Source organism: Nematolebias whitei, chromosome 9 (assembly GCF_014905685.2).
Source record: "Nematolebias whitei isolate Nwh7 chromosome 9, NemWhi1, whole genome shotgun sequence".
Lineage (NCBI taxonomy): Eukaryota > Metazoa > Chordata > Actinopteri > Cyprinodontiformes > Rivulidae > Nematolebias > Nematolebias whitei.
Window position 1 is genome coordinate 46,394,974 of NC_056506.1, and position 15,552 is coordinate 46,410,525.

Sequence of the window (15,552 nt, forward strand, 5' to 3'; positions counted from 1 at the left end):
ATAAATATCCATCCATCCATCCATCCATTATCTTTACCCGCTTCTTCCATTTTGTGTCACGGGGGTTGCTGGTGCCCATGTCCAGCGATCACTGTGCGAGGGGCGGGGTACACCCTGGACGGGTCGCAAGTCCATCACAGGGACACAGAGACAAACAACCATTCACTTTCTCACACACACACCTAGGGACAATTTAGAGTTACCAATCAGCCTAACATGCATGGTTTTTTTGGTCTGTGGGAGGAAATTGGAGCACCCAGAGAAAACCCACGCATGCACGGAGAGAACATGCAAACCCCACCCAGAAAGGCCCCTGGACCGGGGTTTGAACTAAGGACCTGCTCGCTGAGAGGCAGCAGCTCTACCAGTTGTGCCACCGTGCTGCTTACATAAATATAAAACTGTAAAAGTCTTGGGTCGTCTCAGCTCTTTATACAGTAGTCCCTCGTTTATCGTGGTGGATCCGTACCCTGAAGCCCCGCGATAAGTGACAAACCGAAGTAGGAATAGTAGTACAAGTAGTAGTGTATTTTAGTATTTATATATTAAGGCATTTTAAAACCCTTCCCATACTCATGCAATATTCTAAACAATGTTTCTAAACTCTAAAAGAGCACATAATATCATGATTTCATCTCTCTGCCTCTGGCTGCACTCTGCCACCTGCCAGGCTCTTGGCCACACCCACTTCTCAGCTGCAGAGTGGAGATCAGCTGATCAGCTGCAGGAGGAAGCTTCTGCAGCTTGGGCTGCACACTGGTGCCAAATAATTTATTTTAAATAAATAAAAAATATTCCATGCTGATCGTGCGGCTCATCCATCAATTAATCGTGTCATGTCCAATCTTACTTTGAAAAACCGCGATAGAGCTAGTCCACAAAAACAAAACCACCAAGTAGCGAGGGACTACTACTTCCAAGACCACAGATGTTCTTTGACGTCTTTAAAGTTGTCTTGATCAATAGTTCTTCTGGTTTTTAAGTTTTTCTTTGGACAAACTATTTTAAATCAACACTCACTGTTAGCAAAATGTCTCGTAAGGCCACTGGAAAGACTTTAATGAAACTAATAAAGTAATCACTGGTTGTACATCTACACGTTTAACAACAGTTCAGCCAATTTTACAAACACAAGCAGCTGATTAACATCCCCAAATCTCAATATCTCAACTACAGCCCCATAATCTTGAGTTGAAAAGAAGGTGCTGTGGATGCATTCCCGTCTACCTGCTGATTGTGCTCGAGTGCCTGACCACAGATCCTGGAACTAGCAGGAAACACGGCTTGTGACAGCGGAAGGACCGGGATCGTCCCCTGACACCTGCAGCTGGCTATCCACATCGATGAGGACCTCGGCAGACTGCTGGGAGGAGTGGCCATCGCTCTGGGAGGAGTTCTGCCCGGCATTTTGGCAGTCCTGCAGCCCAGAGGAACCGAGAGGTCAGCTGAGTCCAGGTGGATGGATCGGACGGCATCTGTGGCCAGTTTCTTAGGATCTGCTGTGGGACAGACCTTTACAAGAGATCCTTCCTGCCTACAGCATCAGCATCTATAACATCTCTTAATGAAACAAAGACAACGAGTTACAACAACATTTAATTTCCCTTTGGGATTAATAAAGTATTTCTGAACTGAATTGAATTAAAAATACAGTGGGTCGTGTCGTTCTTTGGTTTCCTTTTCCTCCACTGTTGTGAAGCTCCGTTGGATTCGGCCGAATGGTTTTTTTTTTTCTTCAGTTCAGTGTTCTGCAACATTCTGCCTCATCTTCTCTACTCCTATAGAAGTTTCCATCTCCTGCACTCCCTCATGTTAGGTCGTAGATTTTAGTTTTTAGGTCATCTGCTCGTACAAACACATCCAGCCCTGATACCCCCCACCCTCCACCCCACTTTAGATCCAAGTCATTTTATGAGGCAACACTGAGCAACAGCTCAGAACCAGCAACCTACTCCTGCATGAGAAAGGAACCAGAACCCACGTTAGCAGCTTCAGAGCAGAAGTGAAGGGTTTGCAGTTCTGTTTCTGTCCCGTGATGTTTTTCCCCTCTCACAAACTGAATCTCTGCCTTCTTCAACTTGTTTTTCATACAAACATGAGCAGGTTCTGTAAAAGTTTAGTTAGAATTAGTGTGTTTGTGTCACAGCTTGAAGGTCGGTGAACTTCTCTTCAGACTTCTTAAAGCTAAAATGAACGAGTGGCTCCTGTAGAGTGACAGCAGGAATGTTTTATCGTCTCTCCCGTTAGTAAAATACTTGTTAAATCAATCAATCCTCACAAGATACAAAACAATCCCTTATCAGTTTCTTACTTTGAAGCTATTTAATATGGTAAAGACATTTTAGTGCCAAATTTATTTCATTTAAATCTGGATTCACCAAACGGTGAAAACATAAATCAACACTTTTAAAGCTATAAAAATCCTCCTGTCTTTGTGATCTGATTGAGACTTTGAGTCGTAGAAAGACGTTCTTTATGAAAGTCAGCTGCAGGTTTTCCTCCTATAAGAACCGTCAGACTTTATAGTAAAGTGATGTCTCAAATGATTGAAATGTTGCCGCTTTACTTACAAGTGTATCTATAAACCGTTTTCTTTTTCAAGAAACGATAAAAGAAATAGAACCTGAAATTTGAGGCCTAGCATCCCTTACAGAAATGTATATCACTCGCCACTTTTAAAACGCCAGAGTTTTTAACTAATTAACGGTTTGTCGCAGTTGTGGAGGACTTTAACTCAAGAATGCAAACTTAATTCAGGAACTTAAAGACAAAACTAAACGAAACATAAATATTGACGTGGCAGCAGACTTGAAGGAACTAAGGGTAGGTACGAGGAGGCACAGGAGGGTGCTGGGAAAACCCCACATGGCATAATGCTCAGCTGGAGAGAGTGACGCAGGATCTAAAATGGACTGACAAGAAGATTAGAGACAGCTGAGCTTAATGAGACGGGGCGCAGGAGAGGACGCGGCAGGACTAAGGAGTAAAAAAAAAACTGACTGAGGGAAGTGATGGAGGAAACACAGAGGGACAGAAGTGCAAAATACTGAAAATAACTTGAATACAATAGTCCCTCGCTACTTCATGGTTTGTTTTTCACAGACTCGCTGTATTGTGGTTTTTCAAAACAAGATTGGACATGACACACAGCTGGCTGATTGATGGATGAGCCGCACAATAGCCATGGAATTTTTATTTAAAATAAATTTTAAATTATTCACTTGCACCTGCTGCACCTTTGTGCAGTCCACATTGCAGGAGAAGCTTCTTGATGTAGCGTGTCATATCTCCGCTCTACAGCGGAGAGGTGGGCGTGGCCAGGAGCGCTGGCAGAGTTCACGACATTCTGTGCTCTAGTTAGAGCATTTAAAATCATCAAGAGTATGAGATGGATTTACATACACACACACAGGCAACAAAAAGCCCAGATCCTGACTCATTTAGTGCTCAAAGTGTGTGTTGTGAACGACTCTCAGCTACCACCACAGCTAATTTTAGCTTAATATCTGCAAAACTGACTGATTTGTAGTAGGCTTTGTGTTGTTCATGGTCAGCAAGCTGTGATTGCTGATTTAAAGTGGTTCTAAAAGTCAATGATTATTTCCGGAAAGGTTTATTAAAATCAGCCCAGTGGTTCATGAGATATTTTGCTAACAGACAAACAAAGACATGCAGTTACATTATCTTCCTCCTTTCAGAGCAGCTGGCGATTGTTAAAGGTAAAAATTATAAATGGCATGATCTGATAGTACGTTGAACCCAAAGTGCAGGCAGACACAGAAATCCCTGAGGCTAAAATCAAGAGTTGTATTTAATGAGACTAAAATGAAAGCAAAACTTACACGTAGGAGACGAGGGGGTCACGAGAGGAGCAGAGACCGATCACAACACCAGTATGAGGATAATCCTCGGACAGGGGAACGATAACAACACGCAGAATATAAAGACACACTAACGAGGAGATGAACACAAACACCTGTGGAAGGCCGAAGCTAATCACAGGAGGTGCAGGAGGAGGGACGAGACGAGGGAGAGCAGAAAAACTAAAGAGATCACAAGACAGAACAGACAGTCGTGGTTTTAGCTCATGCACATGTAGCTGCTGTGTTTCTGTTTCCTGAACGTCTTGAATTGTTAACAGATTCATCAGTTTTCAGCTTCGGCAGTCACGACTGATTCATGTGAAAGTTTACTGTCAAAACAAGTTACAACATCAAAACTCGTCAGGCGTTCCTTGAGCAAATAAAAATAAATAAAACTGTTCCTTCCGTCTGGGGATGATTTGAAATAAACTGTGAAAAATGAGCTGGATGTGTTTATTGCAACCTGTGGGAAGATGTTCTGTTGTTTTAATTTCCAACATCTCACATTGATTACCACTTTCTCCTCATTTATGTCGTAATTAAATCATCTTTTTTATTGAAACATAAATCCCGAACGCTCCTCTTCCACAACATAATGGTTCCATTAATCAGTGCCAGTAAAGAGATCTTATTTGTTCTGAAGTTGTCTTTCCTCCCATATTGATCGCTTCGTCTCCTTCTATTCCCCCAATACTGAAATCAAATAAATCATCACAATAGCTGTCCTGTCAGACTTTCTCTGTTTCGTGAGGAGAGGATTGCAGCTTCCTCTGTCTGGATGAAGCTGTTTTCTGCAGAAAAATCTTTCCTCTCCTGGAACGAGCTGAAATATCAAAGCTACATTTGTCCATCATCCTCTAAAACCACGAGTTTGTCTCTTTCTGTCGGAGGCTGCCGCTCCCCAACTAGACCTGTCACGATTACAAATTTTACTGGGCAATTAATTGTCTCAGAAATTATTGCGATAAACGATAAAATTGTTTGAAATGTGAAAAAAAGAAGAAATGTTGATTAATTTGTTTTGTGTATAGTACCTTTTCTGACCACTGGATGGCAGCATAAGACTGTTTGAATCGAAGGATGGATAGTGAGGGAGCGAGCAGCGTGTCTCTTTAAGAAAAATGGGAGGGAGGACCCTTGACGTGACATGGGCTGTCTCTTTGGTTCTCAAAATGGTGGACGCTTGGTGTGATTTGAGCTCGTTAGCATAACATTTGTCACACAAAGCTTTTAATTAAAATAATCAGTAAACAAGTTCTCAGTTTCTTTTTGCAGAGACAAACTTTTTACACGAAGGCACGGGTTTCAACTGTGAATTTTGGAGCTTCGACAAAATGGAGTTTTTTTTCCCCGAGGTCGGCCTGTTAGCTTAGCTCGTAGCTTAGCTTCTCAGCTTAGCTGCTTTTAACAATCCAAAAATGCGATTTTGGATTGTTAAAACAGATTTTAAAGAGAAAGGGAGGGGTCAGTGAAGAGCACCGGAGTTGATCCTTTTTGTCTTCAGAAGAAAGAGAGAGACACGAAGAAACCATAATGCTGATAAATGAAAACAAGGTTGATAATTTTCATTTATCATGTGATTAATTGATTTATTGTTTATCGTGATAGACTTATATACAACACATTTTTAATGTCCCTTTTCTTCTTTCTGCAAAAGCACAAAGTTTCTCTCGAGTGACGATCCACTTATTAGGGCCGGGTGGTGCTCATTCATCATTAATGATGCCTCATCGTGTTTCGTTTGCGCTCTTTTATTTTCACATTTTCAGTTTTCCATACAAGTATGCAGATCTACGTAGTAGTTCTTAATGAGATGACTGCAGGTGACCTCATGGTGACCTCCCCTCATGAAGCTGAGAAAAAGAGACATTTTTAAACGCGGCGCACAGTCCGGCGTGCTGGAGCTGTCTGCAGGACGGCGTCGGGCTGGCACCAGGTCAGCCTGTCGGACAGAAACAGACGAGCAGGTCAGATAATGAGGAGACAACAAACTTACAGGTCAGATAACAAACGGCCGGCTGTCAGATCGGAGAAAGAGAGATGCTAAAAGAGAAACTCATTAACGCAAAGAAAATCTGTATTTAAAGATCGTCAGAATGACTCCACACATTTTGAAGCCAAACGAAGAATAAAGCCTCCAGATTTCTGATGAAACGTCATTTTATCTTTTAAGTTTTGTCTCTTTTGTGTCAGATTAGAGTTTTCAAATTAAAACAGTGCTGACGTGCTGATTAAACAGAGTCTGTAATTTTCACTTCTCACTATCTGATTAGTTTTATTAAAAACCTTCTCACCTCTGACAGTCATCATCTCCTCTTTTCTTTGCTTTCTCTACCTTCTATCCATCCTCGTCCATTCATTTACTGAAATCTTCCCTCTTTTCCCCCTATTTGTCAGAGATATTTTCTTCTTATCTTCAACTGTTTCTCAGTTATTACAAAAAAAAATTCTCTATTCTTTACTCCTTTTGTTTTTTCTCCTTCATCATCTTTCTCAGGCAGCACTTCATCCTCGGAGCCCCGGGAGCTCGCCTCACTCGGCAGTCTGCTGGATGATCAGCATTGGCACCACGTCGTAGTGGAGCAGAAAAACGTCCATCTCAACCTGACTGTGGACAAACACACCGAGGCAGTCCAGATCCCTGAAGAGTTCAGCCTCTGGGCCGTCGAACAGGCGTGTGGAAGCACAGATACACACCAACACAAACATGCTGTAAACACACACACATGCATTAACACAGATACGTGATTTAAATGTTTTTCTTGTGTTTGTACGCAGATGAGTGTAGGAGCAGCCCAGAATTCAGCCATCTCCAAGAAAAACTTCCAAGGCTGCCTGGAAAACCTGCTGTTCAACAGCATCAACCTGATCGAGCTGACCAAACACAGGAACCAGCGGGTCGCTGTGCAGGTGAACACATTTTACTGTGGAAACTAGCATTCATTAATGCCAGATCCTCAGTCATCCAGGTCAAAGTCCAGTCCAAGTCCACTTGTTTTTTATTCTTTTTTGGAATGCACAGTTTGTCACCTTCTGGCTTCCTTACCAAAGTTTCAAAACAAAATTGTTGCCTGATCTGTTTTCACTCAGAGTGTTTGCTTGAGGATGGCTCTTAGCTACCACCACACCAGATCTTAGCTCTGTATTTGTAAAAACGACTACGTTATAACAATTATAATGTTGGTAAAGGTAATTTATTTATTTATTCTTAGAGTTATCTAACTGTTAACATTGGTGTACCACAAGGTTCAGTCTTAGGACCCACCCTCTTTGCAATCTACATAAGTAATGTAGGTCAGATGCATCCTTATGTTTCTATGCTGATGATACAGTTGTTTACTGTTGAGGTAGAACAGTTGATAAGGTTTTCCAGCTTTTGCGACTTGTCCAGGGTGTACCCCGCCCCTCGCACAGTGCTGGACATGGGCACCGGCAACCCCCGTGACCTAAAAATGGAAGAAGCTGGTAAAAGATAATGGATGGATGGATGATCGAGTTGCATCTCTCTTTTAAGCTCCACGTAACGTCTACTGTTGTCATCATTCTTTGTTAAATCAGGCTTTTCTTGTAAATGAGTCATTGAGACTCAATGAGACTAACCTGTATAAATAAAGGTTGAATGAATGAATGAAGGAATGTAGTTGGATCGACCATTATGGCCATCTGTATTTATAACTCTACTGATTATGAATGTTTCCTGAAAATCTTTTCATTGGTTCACGAGATATTTTGCTAACATTTCCTGCTATACTTTACCTTTAACATTAAGCTGTATGCAGATGATGCAGTAATATTTACTCTGAAACATTTCCTCCATTTTTCAAGTCAAACTGTGTTTGACGAGGTAAAATAATAGCCTACATATTTTGGGGGAAATCCACACAAAGTTTCTACCTTATTTCTTCCTTTTAGGTATAACAAATCTGAAAACACCAACTATTTGATGTTTATCTCCTCAACTCTTTAGAGCATTGAAATTAAAAATAAATATAATGGACTAAAATTAGCTCCTCACAGAAAGAGACAGATCTGTTTTGCTGCACATAAAGCAGATGAAACAGGCGGCACAATAAACACAATAAGGACTGATTTCCAGGTATGTTCAAACATGTTGCTCTCCTCAGAGCGCCACCACACCCTGAACTTAGGCTGATGAGCTCTTTTTGAGGAAAAGTGACGAGAGAACAAAGGACACTGGGTGAGGTGATTGGAATTACTTCAAGTCTTTAAGATTAAAAGTTAGTTAAAAGTAAGGCCCTTCTGTGACAGTGTGAATTATTTCAAAAGTTTCTGTTAAAAAGTTCCTTTTGTTTTGTATGAACACAGTTACAGTTGATTTTTAACAGCTCTTAAAGCCCAAAATCACACAAATCCTTTGAAGATGAATGCATGAATCACTAAGTGAGGAGTGTTTTGAGTGTGCGTGTGGTAAATAGTTTTTTTGTGGACTTTTATAGCCCAGTTTTTACATTATGTCCAGCATTCTCCACCTTATACTTCCATATATCACTTTAACAGCTCTACAAAGGACTTTTAGATGTCATCTCTGTTTCCAGAGCTCTTTAAAGATAGCCGCCTGATATTCCCAGCAGAGGACCGGTGCTGTGATATATTACCGCTGCAGCCTTCACAGTGGATGCTGTGTCATTACCTCCCTTCAGAACAACAGTGTGCCATGAAACGGCTGTGGAGGAAAGTTCATATGCATATCCGCCTCCCTCCACAGCTCACGCCTCCTTCCTCAAGGAGACTTGCTGATGAGATCACTGCAACATGGAGTTGCATCGACACGCCCTCTGCACCGGATTAATATTCATGTTTGCGGTTGTTTTATCTCCCTTGTAATCATTTTTTATGTCCCAATGCTTTTCTTTCTTCCTCTTTCAGGGCAATGTGACCTTTTCTTGTGCTGAGCCTGTTTTTGTCGCCGTGACCTTCCCCGGCCCCCAGAGCTTCCTCCAGCTGCCGTGGACAACGACTTCCACATCTGAGAGTGTGTCCATCGGGTTTCAGTTCAGAACGTGGAACGAGGCAGGGCTTCTGCTCACCTTTGACCTTCCACGGCAAGGAGGCGGGGTCTGGTTGCACCTGAGCGAGGCCAGACTTCAAATGAAGATCCACAGAGGAGGCAAAGTGCTGCTGGAGCTCAGTGCAGGTCAAACAACAAAACTTGGTCTAAAATCAACAGTTACACCAGATAAGGATCCTACATTCTACACTAAAACATAAATAATATAAATGTTTTTCCAGGTTCTGCTTTAAACGATGGTCAGTGGCATTCAGTGGATCTTAACTCCAGACGTGGTCGTCTAACTGTCTCTATCGACAAACAAGAAGGTGGTGTTGCTCACGCTGCCCTCTCGTTTCCTGTTTCAGTCTCAAATCAAGTCATCTTTGGAGGTAAGAGCGAAACGTGATCCACCAGTCATGAGTTATATGACAGGGTCATATTCAGCAAGGTCCGTTTTTCTCGAGCAAGAGTAACGATAATGGAAATAAGCTTATTTATAATATAGTACTAATAAAACCTAATAAGTGTTTTTAAACTCTCATGTAGAAGTTCATCAAACCTCATTAAAAACCTCTATTTTCCCTTCAAAGTTGACCTCCGTGCTGATTTTCTTCCCTCATGGTGGTGTACAGACAGAGAGCAGCTGCCGGTCCTTTGACACAAACAAGATGCAGATGACCGTAAATGCTAAAAAAAAAAAACAATCCATTAAAAGTGATTATTGTAAATCACAGACTATATGCACAACCATTTAGGGATCCGATCAGATTTGGCCATAGATGGACGGGACTTTGACCACGCCATCTCATGAAGTCATCTCTCTTCTACACTCTTCATTTGCCTGCTTTAGAGATTAGGAGGCAAATATCAATCTTGTTTTTTAGTTCACCAGTCTGTGGTCATAATGTTTTGGCTGTCCATGCTGTAACGTATTCATATTGAATGTCTCTTTCAGCTGCTGACAGTTTTATAGTTACAGCTATAGGTCTGCAGTATCTCTCAGCTCATTTTATCATTTTTCTTGCCACTTTTCCTTTATTCTGTTTCCCCTTCCTCCTTTTTCCTTTTATCTCTCCACTCTCAATTTTTCATCACCAAAACTGCCGTCACTTTTGTTTTCCACCTGCTCAGCAACATTGGAAACCGGGCATATTCTTTATCCCTTTAGGCTTTTTATCATCCTGCACATGCATATTCACAAGTTTAAACAACTCTTCTTCCACCTTCCATGAGCTGCAGCAGGAAAAACTAATTTCAGTCAGAGTTAGCTTAGCATGAGTTTACAGATGTTTTCCTTGTAAACGCTGTCGCCTGATACTTTTGTTCTATCTTTATCAAAGGTTGTCCTCTTGAGGACTCCAACCAGGAATGTAGAAACCCCTATGGCGTCTTCCAGGGCTGCATGCGTCTCCTTACTTTGGACAATCAGCAGGTTGATCTGATCATGGTGCAGCAAAGGCTTCTGGGAAATTACAGCCAACTGCAGATGGACATGTGTGGCATCACTGACAGGTCAGAGCTAACAGTTCAACCGTAATCACACAACAGCTGCAGATATGTAAACCACTGCAGGGTCAGAGATTAGGTTTATTTTCAGGTGTTTTCACCAAACAAGTCATGTTTCCACTAATGCAGCAATGAATTTCTAGGAAATAAGGTTATAAGGTTCTGGGAGTGTTTGCTGTTCAGTGTAACCAAATATGTTGGTTTATATTTACTCATACACTAACGTGCACAATGCTTTGCAAAAAAAAATAAATAAATAAATACACTGTGAAATGTTTGTCTGTTTTAGAGGTTGAAAATTAAAAATATTGAAGCTGCGATGATTGCATCAGAGATTAGCATTTATCTTGCTTTGATTATTATAAAAACAAGATTGTTTTAAATAAATGTCATGGCTTTAAAAGCACGATTTTTATAAATTTGAGCCAAACAAACTGCTGTTTTAAGCTCTTAGTCATCCCAGGTCAACAACTGGTTGTTTTTACCATAAAAGCATGTTTTGTCCAAACCCATGAAAGGAATTTATTCATAACCAGTGTGTTCAAGTTAAAACCTTCAATTACAGTAGTCTGTCATTTATCGCGGGGGATCTGTACTCTGAAGTAGAGTTGCATTTGGGCCCAAAAAATTCGATCCGACCCGGCCCCAGCTCACAGTCATATTTTCCGACCCCCACACAACCCGACGAATTAACAGTAATGACAGGTCCGAACCCGGAAAAAAAACAACACATTTTTAATCAGTTATTAACGGTCGGAGACGCGCAGCTGTATAAAAGCGACAGAAGATTCGGAGCTGAGAGGTGTTTGTCCTTTCATGGCCATAAAAAAGCATTTAAGCCCCGTTTCTGACTGCATTCTTCTGAATTACTGAGACACACGGACAGCTCTGACACACATGTCTGCTTTGGGATCTCACCTGTTTGGGTCGTCGGCCGCACACATCCTCTGAGTGCAGTGGCAGAATGAACGTCCATTTGGGCAATGTATCGCTGCCTGGCAGTACAGTCCCATCTGAAGCTTAACTGAACTTTTTACCTCTTTCAAGGCCGGTCAGCTCGTAGTGAAATGTCCGCGTGCGGCTGGCGGAAGTATGGCAGGCCATGTAATCATATAATTGGATCGCAGCTGATCCTGACCTAATTCAAAGCCCGAGACCAGCCTGGTCCGCCCATTAATCACATTATAATGGCCTGGCCCAGCCCTAATCCAGGTCGGTCCGGGACGGGTTTTGAGTTCGGGTTAGAAATTACAGCTCTACCCTGAAGACCAGCAATAAGTGAAAAACTGCGAAGTAGTAATAGTAGTACAGGTAATAAGTAGTAGTTTATTTTATTATATATATATATGTATATATATATATATATATATATATATATACATATATATAAAGACGTTTTAAATCCTTCCCACACTCTTGCAACATTGTAAACAATGTTTCTAAACTCTAAACGCTCTAAAAGAGCACAGAATGTCATGATTTCAGCTCCCTGCCTTCTCTGATCTTTGTCACCTGCAAATGCTCTTGGCCACGCCCACTTCTCCGCTTTGCATGGTGAACAGCTGATCAGCTGCAGGAGGAAGTTTATCCTGCAGTTTGGGCTGCACAAATGTGCAGCAGGTGCTAAATGATTTTAAATAATTTATTTTAAATAAAAATTCATGCGTATCATCAATAGTGTGTCATGTCCAGTCTTATTTTGAAAAAACAACGATAGAGCAAGACTGCGATAAACGAACCACCTCTGTAGTTTTTAAACTTGACTTGACTAAACAACTTGACGACTTGTTCACTTTTAGTGAAATCAAGTTTCTAGATCAGTGTGTACCAGGAGTGGGGTTCGAACCCACGAGGACATGTGTCCATTGGATCTTAAGTCCAACGCCTTAACCACTCGGCCATCCTGGTCATGTGTTTTGTTGTACAACATGTTGCAAAATGTGATCGCTAACAAACTGTATCAGACCAGTTTGCTGTTTTTATTTTAAAATTGACATTACTGTGAAAAATTCTCAGCTTTTCTCATTTGTTTGATTTCTGCTTCCATGCCTCTCCTTCAGCTCCTGTGACAGCAGGTTGATTTTCTCTGCTTTTATTTCCCAGAATCCATGAGGTGAACAAAAAGAAGCAGCGGTGCATTTTGTTTTTATTTTATTTCAATTGAGTTGTAGAAAAAGCGATCCCATCAGCTGGTGGTCCAAAGCTGAGTTTAGGAGCAGTAAGTGTTGTTTGATTTCATAACCTGAGAAAATATCTTTCCATGGAGGTCAGAGTGTGTTCTGTTACTTTTTTAGACAGTTTAATGGACAGGATTTTAGGTGCACACCACTACATAAATCCTGTTGTGTCCCCTCTTGGTCAATTTAAAAATGGCATTGCTACATTGAAAGACTGTCACCTCATCTGATTTGTCTGATTTTCGCTTCCACGCCTCTCCTTCAGCTTTACGCCACCGCTCATTTTGGACTGACATTCCTCAAAATTCACAAATGCAAAAAGACGAGGCAGAGATGTAAACTTTGGTTTTCTTTGCATTTCACTTGGATTGTAGAAAAAGCAATCCATCAACTTGTATCATAAAGCTGAGTTCCAGCTGTCTAAATTTGTTCTTTCATGACCACATTTTCTGCTTCTTTTGTTGTAAGCAACAATATCCTCCCTGGTCTGTAGGTGCTAACATCAAGGATACATCCAGTGTTAGTTTGTTTTGAATGACAGCTGTGTGTTGTCAAGCACTTGGAGTGGTTTACTTGGTCACTTACAGAGTTTTGGTTAGGCCTGTTGCGATAAACAATAAATCAATTAATCGCATGATGAATGAAAATTATCGACCTCATTTTCATTTACTGTTTTATAATTTCTTCATGTCTCTCTTTCTGCTGAAGACACGGCTCAACTCCGGTGCTCTTCACTGACCCCTTCTTTTTTCTCTTTAAAATCTATTTTAACCTTCCAAAATTGCATTTTTAGATCGTTAAAAGCAGCTAAGCTGAGAAGCTAAGCTACGAGCTAAGCTAACAGGCCGACCTCGGGAATAAACCTCCGTCTTGTCGAAGCTCCAAAATTCACAGTTGAAACCTATGCCTTCGTGTAAAAAGTTGTTGTTCTCTGCAAAAAAAAAAAGGCGCAGAACTTGTTTAGTGATTTTTTAAATTAAAAGCTTTGTGTGAAAAATGCTATGCTACAAAACTCCAATCACAGAGCGTTCGCCATGTCACCATGACAGCTCATGTCATGTCAAGGGCCCTCCCTCCCATTTTTTTTTTTTTTTTCTCCCCTTGTCCTGTCTGGCATTGTGACACTCAGAATTATTGTCTGAGTGTCAAAGTGATGCCCAACAGATTTACTTTCACAAGCAGAGCATTATGGCTGGCCTTAATGCTCCACTTGATATATAAATTAAATTTTATAAGAATATGCTTTGGGTTTGTTTCAGATGTAATGGACACGGGGACGGAAAACAAACAAGATAACAAAGCAGAAAAGTGAGAGAAGAGTTAAAATGTAAAGAAGGAGATAGGAATAGAGGAGAGAGAGAGGGATAAAGAGAACACAAATCAACATCGTTGAAGTCTGCCTCTAGACCTGCGGAAAGAGAGAAAAAAAAAAACGACACAACCAAGAAACCACAACAACAAACAACTTATATAATGATAGTTATAACATAATTATAAAGTATTTTATACATTACATGGTAATACAATATATATTTGATGACCACCACAACCCGAGTGTGTATCTGATAAACACTGGAATCTAAACACCTGTGTGAGCATGCTTATCACTATAAGGTTTCTCATAAAAATGTTCAATAGCGGATGTGGGGACCCATAAACCCGTCCCCGTAGGACACAAAGGTAACACAGGGAAGCCCGGAACCACAGACACACAGCGCTCCCCAAGCCCGGAACTCCGGTAGTCCCCCAACAGAGACACCCGCACCCCACAGAGAGAGAAGCAAAGGGAAGCCCCGGGCGATCCCCAGCAACCACAATGCAGAAACCTCCAGAAGGCCGTAGCGACGAGTCAACAGGCCCCGCCGGCAACCTGCCCCTCCAGAGTGGATCCGGCCATGGACACCAAGCTCCGAGTCCTGAGGTCATACCACCCCCCAATAGAGCAGCAGGGAGCAGCAGCCAAGGAAGACCGGCCCAGCGCACCAATGCATCCCTAAAGCCCATTTTTCTAAAAGAGACGCTGCTCAACGATCCATCCTTTGGTTCAGTCATATACTGACATCAGGTGGTCAAAAAAGGTACTACATCCCAAACAAATCAACATTTCTTCGAAAATTTGACAATTATTGTTAAATTTCAAACAAAATCATTTATGGCAAGAGCTTCTTAGACAATTAATCACCCTGCAAAATCTGTTATCGTGAAGGGTCTAGTTATGATAGCAAGTTGACTTTCTAATGCAAAATTCCAGTGGTTTGTATGTGAGTAGTCTTCAAGCAGCAGTGTTGGGACATAACTTTCTACTATATTTTATAAGAAAGTCTTACCAGGAGTGGGGTTTGAACCCACAAGGACATGTGTCCATTGAATCTTAAGTCCAACGCCTTAACCACTCGGCCATCCTGGTTATAGTTTTCTCTGCTCTATATTTCAGATGATGTAATTGGGGAAGCAAACTAGTTTCATTTTAAAAATGACATTGTTGCATTGAAGGTTACTGTCACCTCATCTGATTTCTGCATCCACGCCTGTCCTTCAGCTTTACGCCACAGCTCAATGTGAACTGTTACTTCCCAAAATTCACAAGATGAATAAAGACAAACAGAAGTGTAAAACTTTGGTTTTCGTTGCATTTCAATTTGGTTGTTGAATAAGCAATCCCATCAACTTTTTCCATAAAGATGAGTTGCAGCTGTTTAAATGTGTTCATGAACACATTTTATGTTTTTCTTACAAGCAATATAATCTTCTTTTGTCTGTAGGTGCTAACATCAATGTTGGTTTGGAATGACAGCTGTGTTGTCAAGCACTTGGAGTAGTTTATTTGGTCAGTTACAGTGTTATGGTAGCCAGCTGCCTTTCTGATGATTATTCCAGTTATTTGCATGTGAGTAATCTTTAGGCAGCAGCGCTGAAACAACTTTCTGATATATTTAATAAGAAAGTCTTACCAGGAGTGGGGTTTGAACCCACGAGGACATGTGTCCATTGGATC

General features: G+C 41.3%; 1 protein-coding gene and 2 non-coding genes across 3 annotated transcripts in view; 1 reads left to right on the plus strand and 2 right to left on the minus strand.

Moving 5' to 3' along the window:
* Nucleotides 1-15,552, plus strand: part of LOC119414301 (contactin-associated protein-like 4) — a 152,921-nt gene that overhangs the window by 78,896 nt on the left and 58,473 nt on the right. Inside the window, exons 6-10 of the mRNA XM_037681396.1 lie at nucleotides 6,361-6,536; nucleotides 6,642-6,773; nucleotides 8,751-9,018; nucleotides 9,114-9,263; nucleotides 10,215-10,386. Coding sequence (XP_037537324.1) covers nucleotides 6,361-6,536; nucleotides 6,642-6,773; nucleotides 8,751-9,018; nucleotides 9,114-9,263; nucleotides 10,215-10,386 — 898 coding nt within the window. The remainder of the gene's footprint in view (nucleotides 1-6,360; nucleotides 6,537-6,641; nucleotides 6,774-8,750; nucleotides 9,019-9,113; nucleotides 9,264-10,214; nucleotides 10,387-15,552) is intronic.
* trnal-uaa lies at nucleotides 12,206-12,288 on the minus strand. The gene has a single exon. It is a non-coding gene; the product is annotated as a tRNA-Leu (tRNA).
* Nucleotides 14,882-14,964, minus strand: trnal-uaa. Its single transcript has one exon. It is a non-coding gene; the product is annotated as a tRNA-Leu (tRNA).